The sequence below is a fragment of the Triturus cristatus genome, chromosome 1_2 (genome assembly GCF_964204655.1).
Source record: "Triturus cristatus chromosome 1_2, aTriCri1.1, whole genome shotgun sequence".
In the NCBI taxonomy this organism is placed as follows: Eukaryota; Metazoa; Chordata; class Amphibia; order Caudata; family Salamandridae; genus Triturus; species Triturus cristatus.
Genome location: NC_140580.1, coordinates 637,154,315 through 637,173,173, shown reverse-complemented (window position 1 = coordinate 637,173,173; position 18,859 = coordinate 637,154,315). Strand labels below are relative to the sequence as shown.

The 18,859-nt window shown below is 43.7% G+C and overlaps 1 protein-coding gene across 1 annotated transcript in view; it reads right to left on the bottom strand.

Annotated features, from left to right (window-relative positions):
• BMPR1A (bone morphogenetic protein receptor type 1A) overlaps nucleotides 1-18,859 on the bottom strand; it is a 346,242-nt gene that overhangs the window by 43,799 nt on the left and 283,584 nt on the right. The window contains exons 5-9 of the mRNA XM_085607566.1: nucleotides 18,627-18,729; nucleotides 16,620-16,719; nucleotides 10,654-10,753; nucleotides 8,437-8,575; nucleotides 4,053-4,245 (exon numbers count right to left, since the gene is read on the bottom strand). Coding sequence (XP_085463692.1) covers nucleotides 4,053-4,245; nucleotides 8,437-8,575; nucleotides 10,654-10,753; nucleotides 16,620-16,719; nucleotides 18,627-18,729 — 635 coding nt within the window. The remainder of the gene's footprint in view (nucleotides 1-4,052; nucleotides 4,246-8,436; nucleotides 8,576-10,653; nucleotides 10,754-16,619; nucleotides 16,720-18,626; nucleotides 18,730-18,859) is intronic.

Sequence of the window (18,859 nt, the reverse complement as noted above, 5' to 3'; positions counted from 1 at the left end):
CCAAACAAACATGGTACATTCAGTGAGTCATTTTTATGCCTCACATTAGCCAAGACTTTTTGATTTTACTAATATTAAATGTTTAATCTGCTTAATAAATGGGTCTTCAGACAACCCTCCTTGTCCATTGGTCTGATTTTGTGCCACTCACATTTTTTGCCACTCGAGCAAGGGGTATTAGGTCATCCCACTTCAGCCATTGGGTAACTTCACGCTGAGTGACAGCATTCTGCCTTTTTACAAAGAAGACTTTAACACACAAAGTCGTTTCCTTAAGTCGCAGGGACTGCTATGACAAGGAGTGCTTTTTGATTCCAAAAATATTTTTATTTTCAGCCAATGTATTTGATTTACATTCATGAATGATCGGCATCCTCTCTGACACTAAAGTTTTGGGGGGAAAAAACGTGACCTAGCCAAACCAAGACTTGACAAAGCCAAAAGACTGGTGACCAATGCCAGACTGATTGGCTTTGCCAATGCTTAGTTCTCAACATGTAGTTGGGAAGTACCAGGGCACATTCATGAATACGTGTGGCAAACAGTGCATCTTGCAGAACATTAGGTCAATACTGCACGATTTCAAGAAATATCTAACAGCTACCTGTGGATTCTCCTTGGGTAAAACGTTGGCAAGTTGTGCATTTCAATCTACACTGGCTCAGAGCCACTAGTCAAAACAGGATATAATATAGAAACCGTTCTAACATGTTCTTGGGGCTACATCCCCAAGGGAAGTTTGTGAACATGTACGCATATGATGAACTTTAAAAGCAACCTGATTTGTTTTTTCAAATAATTATGTCAATTAGTGCACATCAGAGACACTCCCAGTTGCACTGCCCATTACTGGTGCAAAGGACTACATGCAAATCATTCAAAAACCTCAGACAGTAATCAGTGCCGTCCTTAGGTGACGCTTAAACACGGAGCCAGTATCCATCGGTGATGGACAGCATTATCTAGCTGCATTAATTAGTCACAAATCTGCACATTGTTCCCTTGCACATCATATTCCTACTGCAACAGGACCAAGACTGATTTGCATATGGTTGAGTCCAATCTGAGGTGGCAGGATAGGCATCAGAACAAGTGGTTGGAATGTTACCCCACGTGATTGACAGTGGTTAGACTTATTGCAAGCATTCCTCCCATCACCTTTTGTGTATTTGGGTGAAAAGATCTAAGCTGGGTTCTCCCCGTTGTTGGAAGACACCCTATGCCACCTCATGGCACAGCCACCATTCATGATCCACTAGGTACCGCCGTCAGAACTGAGCTTGTTAGAACTGGAGATCAATGGTTCAACAAGCCTCCTAGCACAGTACCCACACTCCACCCCGATTGCCGCAGTTCCACATGGTGGTGGCATTGTCAGTGAGGACCTGTACCAGATACTCCTTTGTGGATGGCAGGAAGGCCTTCAACACCAGTCGATTGGCCCGCAACTCCAAAAGATTGATATGGAAGCGGTTTTGCACTACAGACCAGATGCTCAAAACTCCATCTCTCACAGGTGGCCCGTCCCCAACCCTGCAGTGATGCATTTGTTGCCACTATTAGCTCAGGGTGGGAAAGGGAAAGGGGGTCTGCTGCTGGTCAGGCTGCAGATGAGTAGCCACCACTGCAGCTCTTGTGCTATCTCCTCCAAAATATGGATGACATCCAACAGGTTTCCTTGGTGCTGGGCCCACAGACTTCAGAAACCCCTGCAGAGCCAGCATCACAGCCAGAATGTCTTGGATGTGTTGCAAAAGAGAAAAGGACCTGAACTGCTGAGTCCAAAAGAGCTCCTATAAAAGGAAGTCTCTGAAAAGAAGTCCGGTGCGACTTTGGCTCGATCGAGAACCCTAACGATGTCAGGAGTTTCGGCATCATCTGGAGGTGGTCTACGACCGACTGTGGCCAATCCACCTACAAAAGCCAGTCACTGAGATAGGGGAAAACTGAAATCCCCAACCTCTGTAGATGAGCAGTGATCACAACCATCACTTTAAAAAACACCAATGGGCGCTTATTAGACCAAAGGGGAGAATGGCTAATGGAAAATGCTCTTGGCCAACCTGGAACTACAGGTAAGACCTATAGGATGCAGGACAGACACATGAAAGTAGACATCCTGCAGGTCCAAGGCTATCCTTCAGTTGCCCGGATCCAGACAGACAGAATGTGGGCCAGTATGAGAATTTTCAATAGTCCATCTGCAAAAAGGAATTCAGAGGGCAAAGACCTAAAAACAGGAAGAAGCCTCCATCCTACTTCGGTACAAGGAAATAACTGGAGTAACAACCAGTCCCAACTTCAGAGTGCAGAACTCTCTTGATGGGCCCTTTGGACAGTGCAGTTCACACCTCTAAGTAAAGAGAATAGGTGCTCCTCTGAAAGCCACTCTGATGTGGGATGAAGCTGTGGTGGGTTCGAAAGGAAGGGCATAGCCCTGCTGGATGATCTGGAGGACCCACCTGTGACATGTGACGAATTGTTTCACTGTGAGAAAATGTCCTGCCTCCCACAGGGTGGTTGTGCACAGCTAAAGACACACAAAAGAAGCATGCAAGATGATGCCACAGGGGAAGCGAAGTGTGAAGATCGGTGCCCCTGCTGACCTGCACATTACCTGCCTGAACCCTAGCAACAAAAGGACTAAGGTGACTGCAGTGGCGGTGGGCTTGGCTTTGACCATAATTCAACTCTCTGGAGAAGCCTTGGAAGGTAAATCATCCTCCTCATCACCACTGTCATCTCATGATGGTGGCAAACTGGTCAGAATCGGAACCAAAAAAGATGATGGGGCATCGGACGATGACTCTGCTGTGGTATGAGGGTTTGTCTGGATCAGGCTGTATGAGAACTAAGTGCACTGCAGTGGAATCCGAATGTAGAAGACAGATTCTCCTGTGGTAACTAACTGGAGGCTGGTACGGCTCCTTGGGGCCCTAAAGCACTCAGCGGGGCCGGAAGAATGGCAAAAATACACAGCAAGGCTTCCTTAAAGTCCTTGAACTGCTGAGGCATCCCTAATGGCCTGGGAAACTCAGGGTGGGTCAAAACGTCGACAATTGCGTGGGGAATATTCACAGTATTTTGACATTTGGATCAGTATTCATACTGGACTGTTATGCTTTTAATAACGGAGACCCCCAGTGTAGATGTGTTTGGTATTTGAATCACTGCACTTTTTCAACTATGAGCACTGTGCCGTCTGCACCTGATTATTAATATATCATTTAGCGCATTTTGAATAGAACAATAAAGTTGTAATAGTGTGATAATCAAACATTGATATGCGTTTTTACCTCATGACGGTTTTTAAGTGAGACTCATGGAGTCGTTCGTTGTATCGGAAACTCCGGGAGCATTGGGATCAACTGCGGGTTGTGCTCCTCAATCGGGGAGCGAGATCAAGCAGCACCTTGATGCCCTCACCTCTTCTCTTTTGCTAGTGGAAGCACTGTGTCCAGTCCCACTTCGCCCTCATGGCCATGACTTGTAAATGGCACAGAACTTGTGAGGTCAGTTATCATTTTTTTTATATTCAGCAACATACTGCTTTGCCTCATGATATCAGATCACCTTTGGGTGCATGAGGGCTCTTTTATCACGAACTGGAGTGGTGGAGCTCAAAACCCAAAGGCACAACGTGTGCGGGTCCAGCACCGACATGTGTTTTCAACAGACAGAACAGTTCTTGAACCCTGTAGTTTTAGGTGGAGACATTTTTTCCCTTGCACATCGGAATTCAGTTTAAAGAAACTTGTCAAACAGATGAAAAAAATGAATGGAGCTCGAGATCCTCATTCGAAAGAACGGAAAGAAAGGAAATGACATCAGTGCACAGGAGTGGCTCTTCTATGCAGCTCCTCCCTGTCACTTCCATGGAGAAACAAGGTCAATGTGGAGCCACACGGCGTCACTTAGTTGCACGTGTGTGCACTGCTGTGAAACGCTGCATAGCCAATCTAATACCAGGGATAATTCTAAAGGTGAGCAACCTCCAGTTAGAAGTAGCCATCAAAAAAATCTACATAGCCTCATTGCCTCTCAGTACTTACCCAAGATATTCTCATGTCGCATAAGAACAGTCTGGTAGATTTCAGTTTCCCGGAACCAACTGGCTTCCTCGGTGGTAGAGAAAACTTTCACGGCCACTTTCTCGCCCCTCCACCTGCCCATCCAAACCTCACCATAGCGACCTTTCCCGATTTGCCGCACCATCTGGATCTGTTTACCAATGGTCCGCTGAACCTAGAAGGATGCAAGACCCATGTAATACAAATTAGAAACATTATAGCAAGTTTAGCCTCTGGCAACATGCCGTTCAAAGAAGAACCATCAAAAACAACAGGAGAGGAAGGGATCGACACGGCTAGTCCCCTCAGTAGAATATCAATAAACAATAAAGCCAGTGTACAAGAAGGGGCACTCTAATCAATGTGAAACATCGATCAATCGAGCAACGAGCCTCAGATTCCCTGTGAACCGTTATGTTCATAGGAAGTAAGCTTGGCAAATTTGGAACAATACCCAGTGGGTATGAAAAAAGCCCTCACTCACCAACCTGGTTGGTGACATGCTTCATCATTGGGCTTCCACTGGGACGACCGAATGTCATCCCAGTGTGCTGCGACGCCAGGTTACTGCGGAGCTGGGTTGGTTGTGTGGGGAAAGTGAATTTAAAATAACCAATCAAGTCAAAAAAGAAACTTTATTAATTTTGCTTAAAAGGCAAGGAATAAAAAGGAGTGAGGGTCAAAAAAATAAAAGACCTGGTTCACTCCGTGGCGGTCAACATGTTTCTGCCTCATAGATTGTTAATCGGGCATTCGTCAGGACCAGAGGGGGATGTGCGTAGCCCCGGTGGTGTGCACGCACTAAGGTACACCCAACCGTGGGCTGATGTGTGAAAAACTCAAAAAACACACTGAGTAGTGTGAACTCCGCCAGGAAAGTTAATTGTGGGGAGAGGAACGAGTTTACTCTGATGATATCAAGTGACAAACAAACACAAAGACAAAACATGAGAGAGATATCAATGTCTGTCACACAAAACGTGATCTACAGATCAGCAAATTGAAACTGATGTGCTCGAAGGACAAGTGAGTGCCTTTAGGTCTACCACAGGTGCAGTCATATGTGAGAAGCTGTGCACCTAGGTATAATAGAATATCGGTGTAGGGGCAACGAAACGTTGTCCTCTCAATGGTGACTAATAGTCAATGTTCGGATCGCAGGTGAAATGTGGCAGTGACACTCAATGCGAAGAAATCGCGCTAGGGATTAGGTTAACTGCACGCGATGCTCAGTGTGCAGAAAAAGAGGACGGGTCAAAGAAGAACTGCATCACTGTCCCACATCTGCATTGCATATTAAATACAAATAAAATAGTGTCTATAATGTATGAATTTAACGGACATCAATGCAAGCAAATTTCTCTACACACCCTCTAATAGTACTGCAATGCAAATTGGAAGGGGATTGAGGCAGAACAGATTGCACCCTTCAATAGTAAATGGGGATTGAGAAACGTTTTTAAATTTGCAAGAGCAAATACTGTGGTAAGAATTATAACAGGGGTTGAGAGGTGTCTGAATGTTATTTTCTGGACGGTAGTGTGAAACAAGGTACTTGAATTAAAAAACATGAAAGGCAGCAGTATCTGCTTCACAGCAACAACTTCTGAGTACCCGAATAGTTCCACGAAAAGTGTCAGCCTTGCACGATGTAAAGTACAACCGCCAATCTTAGCAGTTGCCAGTGCTAGCATATCAAAAGTTCAGCGTTCTGCCTGTTGGACAACACTACTCACTAGTATTGTAGCAGCTATACACTGGGGTGCTCGTACTGAAACCACTGAACTTATAACAAAATAAGCGCCTGTGCTGTCACGTAACAGCATTCCTGCCGAGAATGAATGGCATTATCACTTTGAAAGTATAGCAGCTCTGCTGAGAAGCGGCAATGCAAGTTTCAAACCTATGGTGTCCCTGCTCAGTAATATTATTTCCCCTTTATCCAGGAAGTGCATGTACTGTTCCATTAAACATATAAAGGTGTGTACTGTGCTGTACCCGTGTTCCTGCTTAAAAAAAAAAAAAGAGTATACAGATATTCCGAACATGATAGCAGTGATCCTCGATAGCACGTCTACCTTAAAAGTAACTAGGGAGGAAATTGGTCTGGTAGCCCAGTTGGTCACTTTAGAGCCCGAGGATAATCATTTATTCTTCCAGACTCTAAAAAATGAAATATATAATATGCAATCTGGCAGCAAATGTGTGAAATGTACTCTACTCATGTAAATCCCACTGGATGAGCACAATCTTGTAGCATGTGTACAGGGGCCTTCCAGCTGGCTTAGAAGGTTTTGTGACTTGCACATATTATTTGGTATCAGTTATAAAATAACTACGGTAAGGATGTTTGAAACTATGAACATTGTCTGAGACAAAACACCGAAAATACAAAAAGAATTAAGGATTGTCTTCAATAAAGGTATTCAAACGATCGGCAACTTTCATTACCACTTTGCACTCTTTCAGTAAAACGATTAAATCACATGTTCCCTTCTATCCCAGATCACGGACTCATTTTACCAATCAGTGCTCATGACAGGCGTTGGATCCTTCCCCTTCCAGAAGATAAACCATCTTCCTTTTGCAGCACATTAAACACAAAACCACAACCTCTTGACCAGAAGGATTTGTATACAGAACCAGTCATTAAATCAACTTTAGAGGAACCCTCATAGCAAGCTCCACTGAAAATTCTGCTTGACGCGCCTTATGTAAAATCTTGCATTTAGTGGGCACAAATAGCTATTTCAGTGACTGCTAGAACATTAGAAGATTAAACTGGAGGTCCCGAGCACTCGGAAGAAGGCATCCTCATAAATGAATTTTACTGAGATAGTTGGCCTTCAGTTATGTTCACATAAGGATATGTACAGAGGCACTACAAACCCCCTGAATATATACAAGCAAATAAATAGCTTATGAGCTATTGGCATCATTGAGGTTTAATCTTACTCAAAAATATTTCCAGTGAAAACAGTATAGAAAGACTACAGAGTTGTCCCTTTCATCCTTTATCCTCTTTTTCCTCACAGTGTAAATCCTTTGCTCATTTGGGGATCAAGTAAGTCATAGCTTCCCTTATCTCTGAATTGCTTTGTTTCATGGTTCCTCTCAAACGACTTTAAATAAACGCGGCCTCTAGTGCAGAGTCAAGATAGACCAAGAGGCTTCCAAGGAGCAATCATAAGGCTCAATTTCAATAAACTCGAATGTAGAATTAGCTGGCTGGCAAACACTCTTGAATTGCTAAGATTTGTAGTGTTAATGGCAATGGTGACTATACACAAAAGACAGCACACCTTGGCCGCATAGGAAAAATAGCTGGCCTGGATTTTGAAAATATGGCATTGGTAAAGATTTATTAAGGCAACGCAATCTTACAAAATCTTGCGGTGGCTAGTGTAATATCTGTAGCTAGACGTTTTTTCTCTTTTCAACAGTTCCCGGTGTAGTGCACTGGCCACCAAGTCAAGTCCTGACTGCTATTCAGATTCTATGTCTGGCTCTCCAAACTATTGATCTTCGGATTACTAGCCGCCTCTGCACATAAATTACGCATGTCTGTTGACAGAATTAGGAGTAGCATCATCTATAGCTAAGAGCTGTAGTGGATACTTCAGTGACCATTCATTAAACACCTAAAACAATTATGCTTGTCTGATATCTCTGTCAAAAAATGGGTCAAGATGTTCGAAAGGCAACTCTGTTGCAATGTCACTTTTAGCTATTATGTTTTATTTTTGGAAAACACTGCCAGAAAAGATTCATTAAAATGAAAATAGATCTATTTAAAAGGCCTGATCGGGGACCTTCTTGTTTTTTCTAAGTACAGAACGTCTTCATGATGTGGCAAGTGTACTATACATCTTGTGCCAACGTGTGAAATGATTCCTTTCCCTTTCATAGCATGATAGTTTTCTCAAAATGTTGTTTTATAGTTTCCATTTGGTTTCCTCTGGTGCCTCTAATCAATATTCTGACCTTCAAATGATTACATTACGTATCCCTCTGTTTTAAGGAACAGATGGTACAGACCAACACTGAAAAACAGAAGGCAGTAAAAACCTACGGGCTTGAGGAGGGAGGGATACCTAGATTACCCTTCTACAAGCACATTATATTATAAAAGGAAGGTAATCTGCAAAACGTTAAAAAAAACAGACATCACTAGATATGCCACTTACCGGAGAAACGTAGAAAGCAGCAACAGCCTCAAACTAACCACAGATGAATTTTATGGAGCAAAAACCACGTCCAAGAAATAAACATATCTCAGTGCCCCCTCCTCCCCGAGAGCATGGGGCAGTCTGAGTACCACAGGCGCACTTAACAGCAGGGTAGAACCCACAAGAGGATGACTCACCAGCAAAGGCAGCCCTAACCCGCTGCCAGAACTCTGCGATTGGTCGATAAGGTCCTTCAATGACTCCCCAGGTGGGAACAGAGACTCATCTTGCTCCAGGTCCCGCATGTAATGGCGTCTGTCTGCCTGTAGTTTATTCCTGCACAAAAAAAACAAGAGAGCGTTTGCAACCCTTTGCATGCAGCATTTGTATTTTTCAACCTAACCCCTTAAAAGACAATGGTGAGCCTAATTCCGCGGATTGGAAGCTAAGGACTTTTTTCAGAGACGTTTTTCAGCTGGCTGGACAAATGTAAGCATAACAAAGACATGGACCACCACCCCCCAATACGGCAATCTACAGCTAATGTAAACAACAGAATTCTAAATTTATATACCTCAATCAATCAATCAGGCATCTATTAAGCGCGACTACTCACCCGTGAGGGTCTCAAGGCGCTGGGGGTGGGAGGTAGCAGACTCCAGTGCCTGGGGGGGAGGGGGGGCAGGTTTTGTGGTTCCTTACGAAGGGGGGGAGCGCTGCTGTCTAAGTTGGAGCGGAAGGGCGTTCCAGGCCTTGGCTGGGAGGAAGGAGAAGGAGCAGCCTCTCCCGATCTGGTTTTCCTGGTGCGTGGGACCACGGCGTAGTGGAGCTGGGCTGATTGCAGGGCTCTTTGGGGTGCGTGGAATTGGAGTCTGTTGTTCAGGTATGCTGGTCCGGTGTCGTGGAGGGCCCTGTGTGCGCGGTTGAGCATCTTGAAGGTGACGCTTGCTTCAATGGGGAGCCAGTGCAGAGTGTGAAGGTGATGGGAGATGTGGCTGTGTTTTGGCAGTTTGAGGACCAGTCTTGTGGCGGCATTCTGGATGTTCTGTAGCTTGCGGGTGAGGTTTTTGTTTATTCCGGCGTAGAGTGCGTTGCCATAGTCTAGTCTTCTGGTGACCAAGGCGTACGTGACGGTTTTCCTGTGTCCAGGGGGGATCCATTTGAAAGTCTTACGTAGGAGGCAGAGGGTGTGGAAGCAGGAGGACGTGACTAAATTGATCTGGCGGTCCGTTTTGAGATCTGGAGACCACACCGTCTTTAAATAATGCCCCAAAATATAAATAAATGTACAAAATAATGTACTTCAGAAGGAGCGCCCTCTGTGCATGGACCCATCACTTGATATTGACCAGTGATCTACAGAGCATAATGTTTATGGGTAGGTGGCTGGTGAGACTTCACCTTTCCAGCTGGTGAACTGCCCTTCCTCAAGCATCAAATGCAGAAAGAAGTGGTAGATGGTGAGGGGAGGAGGGGCATTTTCTGAAATGTTAAAGGAAATTCATCGAAATCTAAAATATCTCCGTTTTAACACATTGGAAAGATTCAAGGCTTTTAAATGATAATTTTAATGGCAACGTCAGTGCTACTCCTGTGACAAGTCGTTCTAGGTAGGGTGATGGGAGCAGTGTACCCAGACCGTTCTAAGAGTTACTGGATCTAGGTGAACCGGAGGATCCAAGATTTCAGCCCTTTACATAACATGGCTACAAACTCTGTTCAGTAAGACTTAATCCTTTCAGCTTCCTTTGCTAGTTCATATCTATCACCTTGTTCATCATCAGACATCAACATGCAGCGCACACTAGTTCTGTTAAACTTTGCTGTACGTAGAGTTCAATCCAGGTGCACCTGCCCAGATTTCAAGGCCGCCTCGTGATTTCAAAGCTGGATAAGTGAATCGGCAAGGGAGATTTAAAAAGCAACTCACATTTTCTTAACATAAAATAATACTCGGTGCAAAAAAGCTTGGTTGATCCTTGAAGATGCGTAAAACCAGTGGACAGGAAATGATTGTTCTATGGCCAGCAGATGTCTCTTTAGAGACAAAACTGTTTGAAAGGGACCACCATTGGGCAGTAGTGAGAGTCGACATGTATGATTCCATGCTAGAAAATAAGAGGTGTATTAGGAGGTAAAATGCCCTTTTTACCGACCTAATGGTATAAGATTCTATCCTTCAAGAAAACAAGTCTTATCAATCAATATAAAAACCTTAAACATGACCTTTATCCTCACGTCAAAATGGACTTAAAACAGGAGTTGGCCGAAGAAGCCTGGTTAGTCTTGGAGGAAATAAAGAATTATGGCCGACTGGCTTTCTGAGCAAAAATCTGACCATCATTTGCAGCGACATAGTCCTAAAAAAAAATTCAGCTGACTTATATAAACAAAAAGTGCATTTATGGTCTTACTTGTAAAAGAAGACGGTGATGAAGATGCCCAAAACCAACAAGCAGATTGAGACAGACACAACAAGCGCTATCCAGTGTGCAGTGCCATCCAACAGCCCCACTGTACGGAAACAAAGAAAAGCACAGGAATCTGATGTTATTAAAATACAGACTTGAAACACAAACACGTACAATTCGAAATATGGAAATGCAGAAATTGAAATATGGAAATGAATACATTGAAATATAGAAATGTATTATGGCCTCATCGACCTGCTCTCCAGCACCACCTATTATCTAGGACTGTTCCCAAGGTGCACAAAGTCTACATGGTTTTCAGAGTTGCCCTACTTTTTCACAAGTCAATGTGTCATTCTAACCTGCCGTGCACAAAGTACTTAGTGCCTCTGGTGCTCTTATAAAGGGGACATACTTTGTTAAATGTCAATGTACACGGGAACTCGAACTGCCCAGTACATCCTTCCTGCCTAAGCTGTTGACATGGCCATGTTCCACTGAAGACATGCTCCTGAGGAAAGAGGTGGGGAATTAGTCTGAGCTTCGCTACAGAGTGGTCCCCTCACAGACGTTCCTCAAAATAACCAAGGAACTGCTTCCATCACTTAAATTAACAGGTGGATAACTATCAAATTCTATGTTGTAACACAACCAAGTTCATTATCTGCACCACTTGAAGAGAACATTAAAACCGACACATTCAATTTACAACCTGCGTTTCTCTACTCAGATCGTTTTTGGGTAATATTCGAAGGATTCAGAAAGCACTACACACCCAAATCAATCATTTCCATTGCCTCTGAATCTACAAAAAACATTTTAAATACTTGCTAGTCCAGAAATACATGAAATCTTCAAGCCCAGAGATTATGCTTTGGTCTCCTATACAGCATTAATCACTTGCCAAATAATCAATATTATGCATTAAGCTATATAAACTAATTCTATATTTCCTACATTTGTCTATATATAAATGAACCTACACCACGCTACAAGTCTTAACACACCCACAACAAAATCCCTATTTACAACCTCAAGCTGCATTAGAACACTGCAAAGTTGAGAACTCCATTTCCTAACTGAAACCACTAACCTTTGAATACCGCCTTGGTCCTGGAACCGACCGGCCTCTGGTCAGCGGTCCCGACCTCCTCATTAGGATTTGACCTAACACTGTTCGGTCGCATTGCTGCATTTTCCAATGGGAGCATGCATTACGGCCGTCAACCGGACGTAATGCATGCTCCCATAGGGAAATGGGAGGTGCTGGTCATCCCTGCATCCCGTGGCAGGCACCTCAAGGTGCAGGGATCCCTGCAGGGATCAACAGGGGGCACCATAAGTGCCCCCTCGGCGTCCAACTGGAGATTGCACACCCAAGGGGGCCCTGCTGTGGGGCCCCAAATTCGCTTTCCAACATGGTTTCTATGTCGGACGGGCCAACATAGAAACCATATCAGCAACTGTGCATCGTAATCCCAAGGGCAGAAAGGTCCGCCCTTTGGGATTACGAGCCGGTTCCGACTGGCCAAGGAACCCGTCGGAAGCCAGGTGGAATAACCATGGCCAATTACAATGAGGCCCGGAAGGCTCCGTCTTTACGGGCCGCATTGTAATCGGCCCCCAAGTGTGTGTGAGTGAGTGAATGAGTGTTGCAGTGGGTATACGAGTGTCTGAGTAGGTTTGTAAGTGGGTGTGAGAGAGTATGAGTGGGTATATGAATGTCTGAGTGGGTCTGTGAGTGGGTGTGCAAATCTCTGATGAGGGTGGGTGGTAAACTCCACTCCACCAGCGGAGTTTGCAGAGTTTAGCCACTCGCGCCTCACATGGAATGTGAGGTTCGGCAAAAACTCCGCCAACCGCTGGTGGAGCAGTTTGCCGGCGCTCTCACCCCTAGACTTCATCCCCCAACCAGTAGAGCGCCAGGAGATTCCTTTCAAAAGTGGTTGTGAAAGGGGTCCGGGCCTCCGATGAGGTCCGAACAATCCCACTGTGGGTGACTTACTTGTGGCAACAATAGGGGTTCTTTGCCCCCAACGACCCTCATCAGCCAAGGGGAGCAGAGAACTGTGGTTGGGTTTGAACGAGTGCTTATAAACAAAACAAGGATTCCTCATATGTATTTGAATAAACATTGCGAGATGAGAAGAACTTCAATTGAGACTCATCGGTTTGAATGGTCGGGGTACTGGTTATGGTTTGCTCAGCTAACCATTACTGCTCAATTTTACGGGGCTTCCAGCTTTCTTTTAGTAAACATAAGATCACAGACAATTTTTTAAAAAGAAATTTCGAAGGTTAGTTAAATATACCATAAAGCATGAAAGCCAAAAAAGACTAACTTACCATTAGCAAAGTATATTTTTTGGTGCATTTAGTTTTTTAATGATATTCTCCTCCTCCACTCTCTGTGTGACAGCCACTAGATCTTTCCAGTTCCCCATCGCCTATAACCATTGGCATTGGACCAATTCCTGGATCGGTCTCATGTGTAGCCTCTAATGTGGTATTAGTGGTATTCAGGAAGTCATAATTTCTAGTAATTTCCCCACCGTCCTCACTGTCAGACAATGACCCTTCTGGTAACAGCAATCTTCTTGTATTATAGCTAGGACTATTTTCTCATATGGAAATGTCTTTGCTTGCAGTGTGTTTATTTTTCCTACCAAGAACAGCTTCTCCTGTTCTGGAGTTGGTAAAGACAAGGCTTCTCCATGTTTATAATGAACCCCAATCAGTGGAGTGTTGTTATCACTGCACTTATGCTGTCTCTGCATCTGTGTGCAGAACTTGCTCTCACCAGCCAGTCATCTAAGTAGTGGTATACATGTATTCCCTTGCTTCTCAGTTGCGCAACTTTGTCTGCCAGACACTTTGTGAATACTCTGGGGGTTGATTTTAAGCAAAAAGGCAGCACTCTAAATTAGTAGTGTATTTTGTCTATGATGTGGCGCAGGAACTTTTTGTGTCTGTGATTCACTTGAATGTGCAGGTAGGCATCCTAGAAGTCTATAGTTGCCATGTAATCCCCTTGCTGGAGTTGAGGAATAACCTCCTGGAGAGTTGTCATTTTGAAACTTTGTGTTCTTATGAACTTGTTTAGGATGCAGAAGTCTAGTATGGGTCACAGTGACTTGTCTGGCAGCAGTTCTTTTGAATCCTTCTGAAGATACGTCTTTTCTACCTTTGTGTGGATTTTGTGCGCAAAGCCCCTAGTTGGTAGATGTTTTTCAGTTCTATGCAATAGTCGTGTTTGATGATGTGAGAATCCATTTGTCCGATGTGATCTCGCTCACCTCCTGGAGGAAGTCTCCTATTCTTGCCCCCAACAGGTGTTGTGTGTGTGGCTGAAAGTCCAAATTTAATGAGTCACTTGTTTGGTGTTGCTGCCCCTCTTGACAGATGTCCTTTGCCTCTCGCTTGCCAGTGAAAGGGCTGTCTCGGTGGTGCTTGAAATTGCTACTGTTGTGCCGGTGTTTGACCTGTGTGTTTGATGTGTTGCAATGGTTTGAAACCCTCCTCTTTCCGTCAGTCTTCTAATGGCAGTGATTCACCTTTTCTGTTGCACTCCAAACGGTAGGGCCCCCATTGACTCTGCTGTGTCATTATCTTTTTCAGTTGTTGCAGTGTCTCATTTGCTGCACTACTGAACAGGTGTTCTCTGCTAAAATGAGTGTTGATAATGCTGGCCTGCACCTTGTTTTTGAACCCCGAAATTCATAGCTAAACGTGTCTTCTTAGGGTCGTTCCTGTCACCAGTTGTATTGCTGCTGTGTCCACGGCATCCATTGCTGATTTTAAGCACATGCTAGCTATGTTTTTCCCCCTTCTGCAAGGGCACATGCCCTCTTCTGGTATTGTTATTTAAGGTGTTTCATTAGTTACGCTATCTCGTCCCAGTACTTATGGCATACCTGTTAGGTAGGGCTTTGGAGTTTGCTATACACTACTGTGTAGCCACTCCTGTCTTGAATTTTCTTCTTACCATTTCTATTCTTTCACTTTCTCTATCCAGAGGTGGGTGGTACATTAGCTCTTTTCCTACGACTGAGCCCGCCACCACATTGACCCGAATGTATCCTGGGTCCTAAGTGGAATGTTGGTATTTTTTCTCGACCTGGCGTATCACTAACTTACAAGTTGCTGGCTCTTCAAATGCCTCTCTACCCTGGTCCAGGATGCTCAGGAGCATCAGAAGGAATTTACTTTTATTCTGTGATGGTAGTAGTGTCTACAGTTGGAAGCATGTCTGTGACTTCTCCTCATCCAGTTGGACCCCGTACTGCTCCATTGCCTTCTTAACCAACTGGTTGTTAATGGTAATGTCATCCAGGGGAGATGGTCTCGACATACAAGTGTCTACAGTTTCCTCGGGTGAATCTGCCTCAAGGTGTTGCCACTGTTTTTCAACACTTTCTGACCCCAAAGTGTCCTGGTACAGGCCCTGTACCACTGGGTCCTCCCACTCATAGAAGACCGAGGGGATCCTTGTGACTTGACAGCCTTCAGTGGGCAAGATTTTCAGCGCAGAGTAATCTTATGTGGTCTAGAGTCCAAATCGTTCTGATCAACCGCTCCAATCTTTTTTCGACTTTACCTGCCTTCACTTCTCCTTCAGTCACTTGTGTTCTTTTTTGATGTCAATGATTACTTTTTCGACGTTAGAGCCCTCTCCTTCCGGATGTTAGGCAGTGCTATCCTTTTCTTCCCTAGATAGCCCAAGATCTCAAAGTGAAGTTGTTCCCTTCTGCCCCTACATGGCGTAGTGGGCTTGCCTTTGCGTTTCTCATGCTTTCGGCTTTCTTGGTTTAAACTCTACGCACGCTCCAGAGGTGTCAGTCTTGTGGTCTCTTGGCCCTCTGGGCTAACTTATTGTGACACTCAGGGGAGAAATGGAAAGGCGTGTTCTCCATCTCATGCAGAGCAGGGGCCCCTTGTCTGCGCATACTCCATACTTCACTTGACGGAAGTTCCACTTACTTCGATGTTTTTTCCAGTGTAGTCTGGTGGAATTTCTGGGTAACGTTACCTTACTTCGTTATGGCGATTATCTTCTCCGTTTTCCTTAACGAAATCCTGATTTTCTTACTCTTCTTCCCCTTGGTGATTGGATAGCTTCAACGATGCTTCTAGACCCAACGGCGGAAAAAAAGAAACTGCAGATGGGAACCACATGTGGGGAGTTCCAGTAAAGGCATCAGACGTCCTGGTACTGGAACAAGCACCAAATGGTGGCGGCAGTCGATACCAAACAACAACAACAAAAAAGAGAAATGGAAAATAAAAGACTACTATACAAGAAGAGAGGTCTGGACCCAACTACTAGATGGCGGAATTATGAACAGCATGTGAATCCAGAGAAGATACATGCTGCAAAACTATTTATCTAAGCACAGAGACTTTCAGTGATTTAATGACTCATGAGCGGGAAACTTTTGGCAGCCTTGCAAATGCCTATGCTGGAACTTTAAAAGACAAGACTTTACTAACTTCCAATCCAGTTGTTTAACCAACAAGGTTTCACTTCATTCTCTGCAACACAGAAACCTCTTTCTCAAGTTGCAATTTTGAACCTTTTTACATATATGCTAAGCCATCTCTTATGGAAGGCATTTTTTTGTGATATTCGAGTGTTTAGTATCCCTCTTCCAATTTTAAACCCATATTTGCAAACTTTTAGTGTTTCTATTTTTAATATTGTTGTTTTACAAATCTAAATTCACAGACAAAAAAATGCTGCAAATAGCTTAATGGTATGATACAGCAATGCCATCCATCGAAATACCTGGCTTTCCGTAATGGGACAAACTCATTTTGTTGGCAACATGTACAGTAGTGGATAAAACACGCCCATGTGCTACAGCAAGAGACTTATAAACAGACAAAATGAGGGGGTCTGAAAAGGTGCAGTTTATAGCTCCACAATGAACACATGCCTCAAATGCCAAGGTTTTTAGTAGAACACTTACCTGCCGGATCCGGAGGGGGCAGTGTGGGCATCAAGTCCTTGTTGCAATGGTTCGTCCTGCAGCACTCAATGGTGCGTCGCACCTGAGCATGCGGGGAATCCTATTGGCAAGAAGGTATGTAAGAGAGTTGTGGATTCAGAGACCTTATGGACTGTTAGAAACTGAAACAGATTCAATAATGACAGCTTTCCAGAGCAGAAATGTCACCCATATCATTGAAACGTGGCTTGTACATATCAGAGGAAGCTTCAGGGGAAAAACAACTGAACTGCTATTTACAGAGTATCTTTAAGTGATATGTAATGTAATCAATGCTAGACACATTGAATGTTTAATTCAATAACACTGGTATCGCCCTGCACACTATGCTAAACCCAATATTGGGTTATGGCTAAACAGACTTGCTGTAAACTCATGAGGGCTCTGGTCACTGCATTCCTGCTACTCCCATTTTCAAGAATACTTAGAAGTTAATTACTTGTAACAACAGTTTTGCATCTTCAACATCATAGGGGAAACTCCTGCCACAGAAGAACGCGCTTACAAATTAAAACTTTGAGTATAGTAAGAGAACGTTTGATACAAGCACTGGATGGTATGATCATGCCCATCACTGTAATCTATAACAAACTAATGCAGCTAAATAGTGCACATCAAAAAACACTATAAAGCATGTTAATGTTCAAGTATCCGCCAAGTGGACCAAAGAATGATTGACAGTGGTGGGGCAGAGATAAATGTATCAATCATGCAGAAAAATGTAGTTCCGACCAATACTGCATACTACTAAGTACTTGTTTAACAAGTAATTTCAACAGAATTTGCATCAATTGAAATAATAATGCATGGAAGTTGGTTACTGCACCTTGGTACTGCAGTGTAAACAGAAAATAATTGTGAACAACAATAGTATTATGTAGTAACTAAAAAAGCAGTATGGACTGTAAAAAGGGTATTGGCTACAGTCCTCGAATTGCCCTTTATCTGGAAATCTAATTGATCCTTTGTGAAATTAGGCCAACTCTGCAAACCAGTTAATATATTAACATGTGTACAATGCAAGGATGGACAGACCCTGTACGATGCAGCTTCATTTAGAAACATGAAAAATAGGAAGAATCACAAGCAGGTTACTTTTTGACCTACCCAGTAACAATCAGCAGATCACTTGAGGGATCCTAATGTCTCCAGGAAGGGTTGGAGATGAAGAAAATTACCGATGGGAATGTTGGGAATAGATAAGTTTGGTCACTGGATGGGGGCTAGTTCGTAGCTATTTTGGTCACAACTGCCTGAGAGAAAGCAGTTAAGAATCTTCTGGGATAAGATACGGATTTTAATAGAGACATACTGACTGTAAGAGTCTGGACAGCCAATAAAGAAATTAACATCCAGGTGCACATGCAATGGGGCGCGTGGTCTAAAGGAACAGCACTTCAACAAGGAGGTTCTACGTACTAGATGTGCATAAACATATTCGTTTTTGGGGCTGACCCAAAATCTTTGGCAAGGATGTACTCCACTTTCCCAATTTTGCTATTGAATGCTGCATCCTCCTTTGCATCTCATTTGCTCATCTCATCACAGGATGCGTGTGACGGGGGCTTTAGCGTGGCACCTGCTACCTGCTCTAAAGCACCAATGACTGTTACAACTTTCACATACGCTTGTTTCTGCCACCTTAGTACTTTATGCTGCGAATTCTAAATGAGTCTGATTTCCCTCCATAAAGAAATGTATCCTGGGACAGATAATTTATGTAGTAGTGCAGAAATAGAAATATGCAAATGTATGCTTTTCAAAGAGAGATTTGAGGCTTCACACCATAGAGGCACTGTAGGTAAACATCCACTGTGCAAACAAGAAACCTAAACTCAAACCATGCTTTTCTCCTGTTGCTTTGTGACTTGGTGTAAATATACATTCTGCAACTTCCCAGAATCTTCCCATACCTTTGCTTCCTGCTAAAGTACTTTAAGATCCAAGAAGGGATATGTTTAGCCTTACCTTACACTGGAAGTCTGATCCTTCATACTTCATGCAACCCTTAGAGTAAGAGATATCTCCATGCTCATCTTCTTCAATGACTGCAAAACAATGACCGTTTGTCCTGGAATAAAAATAGCAATTTGACCATGATTTTCTCAGGCATAAATTTTCCATCTTCACAAACTCTAGCAACTGGAATTCTCTTAGTTAAAGATTCTTTGAAGTGAACAGAAAGGTAACAAAGGTAACAA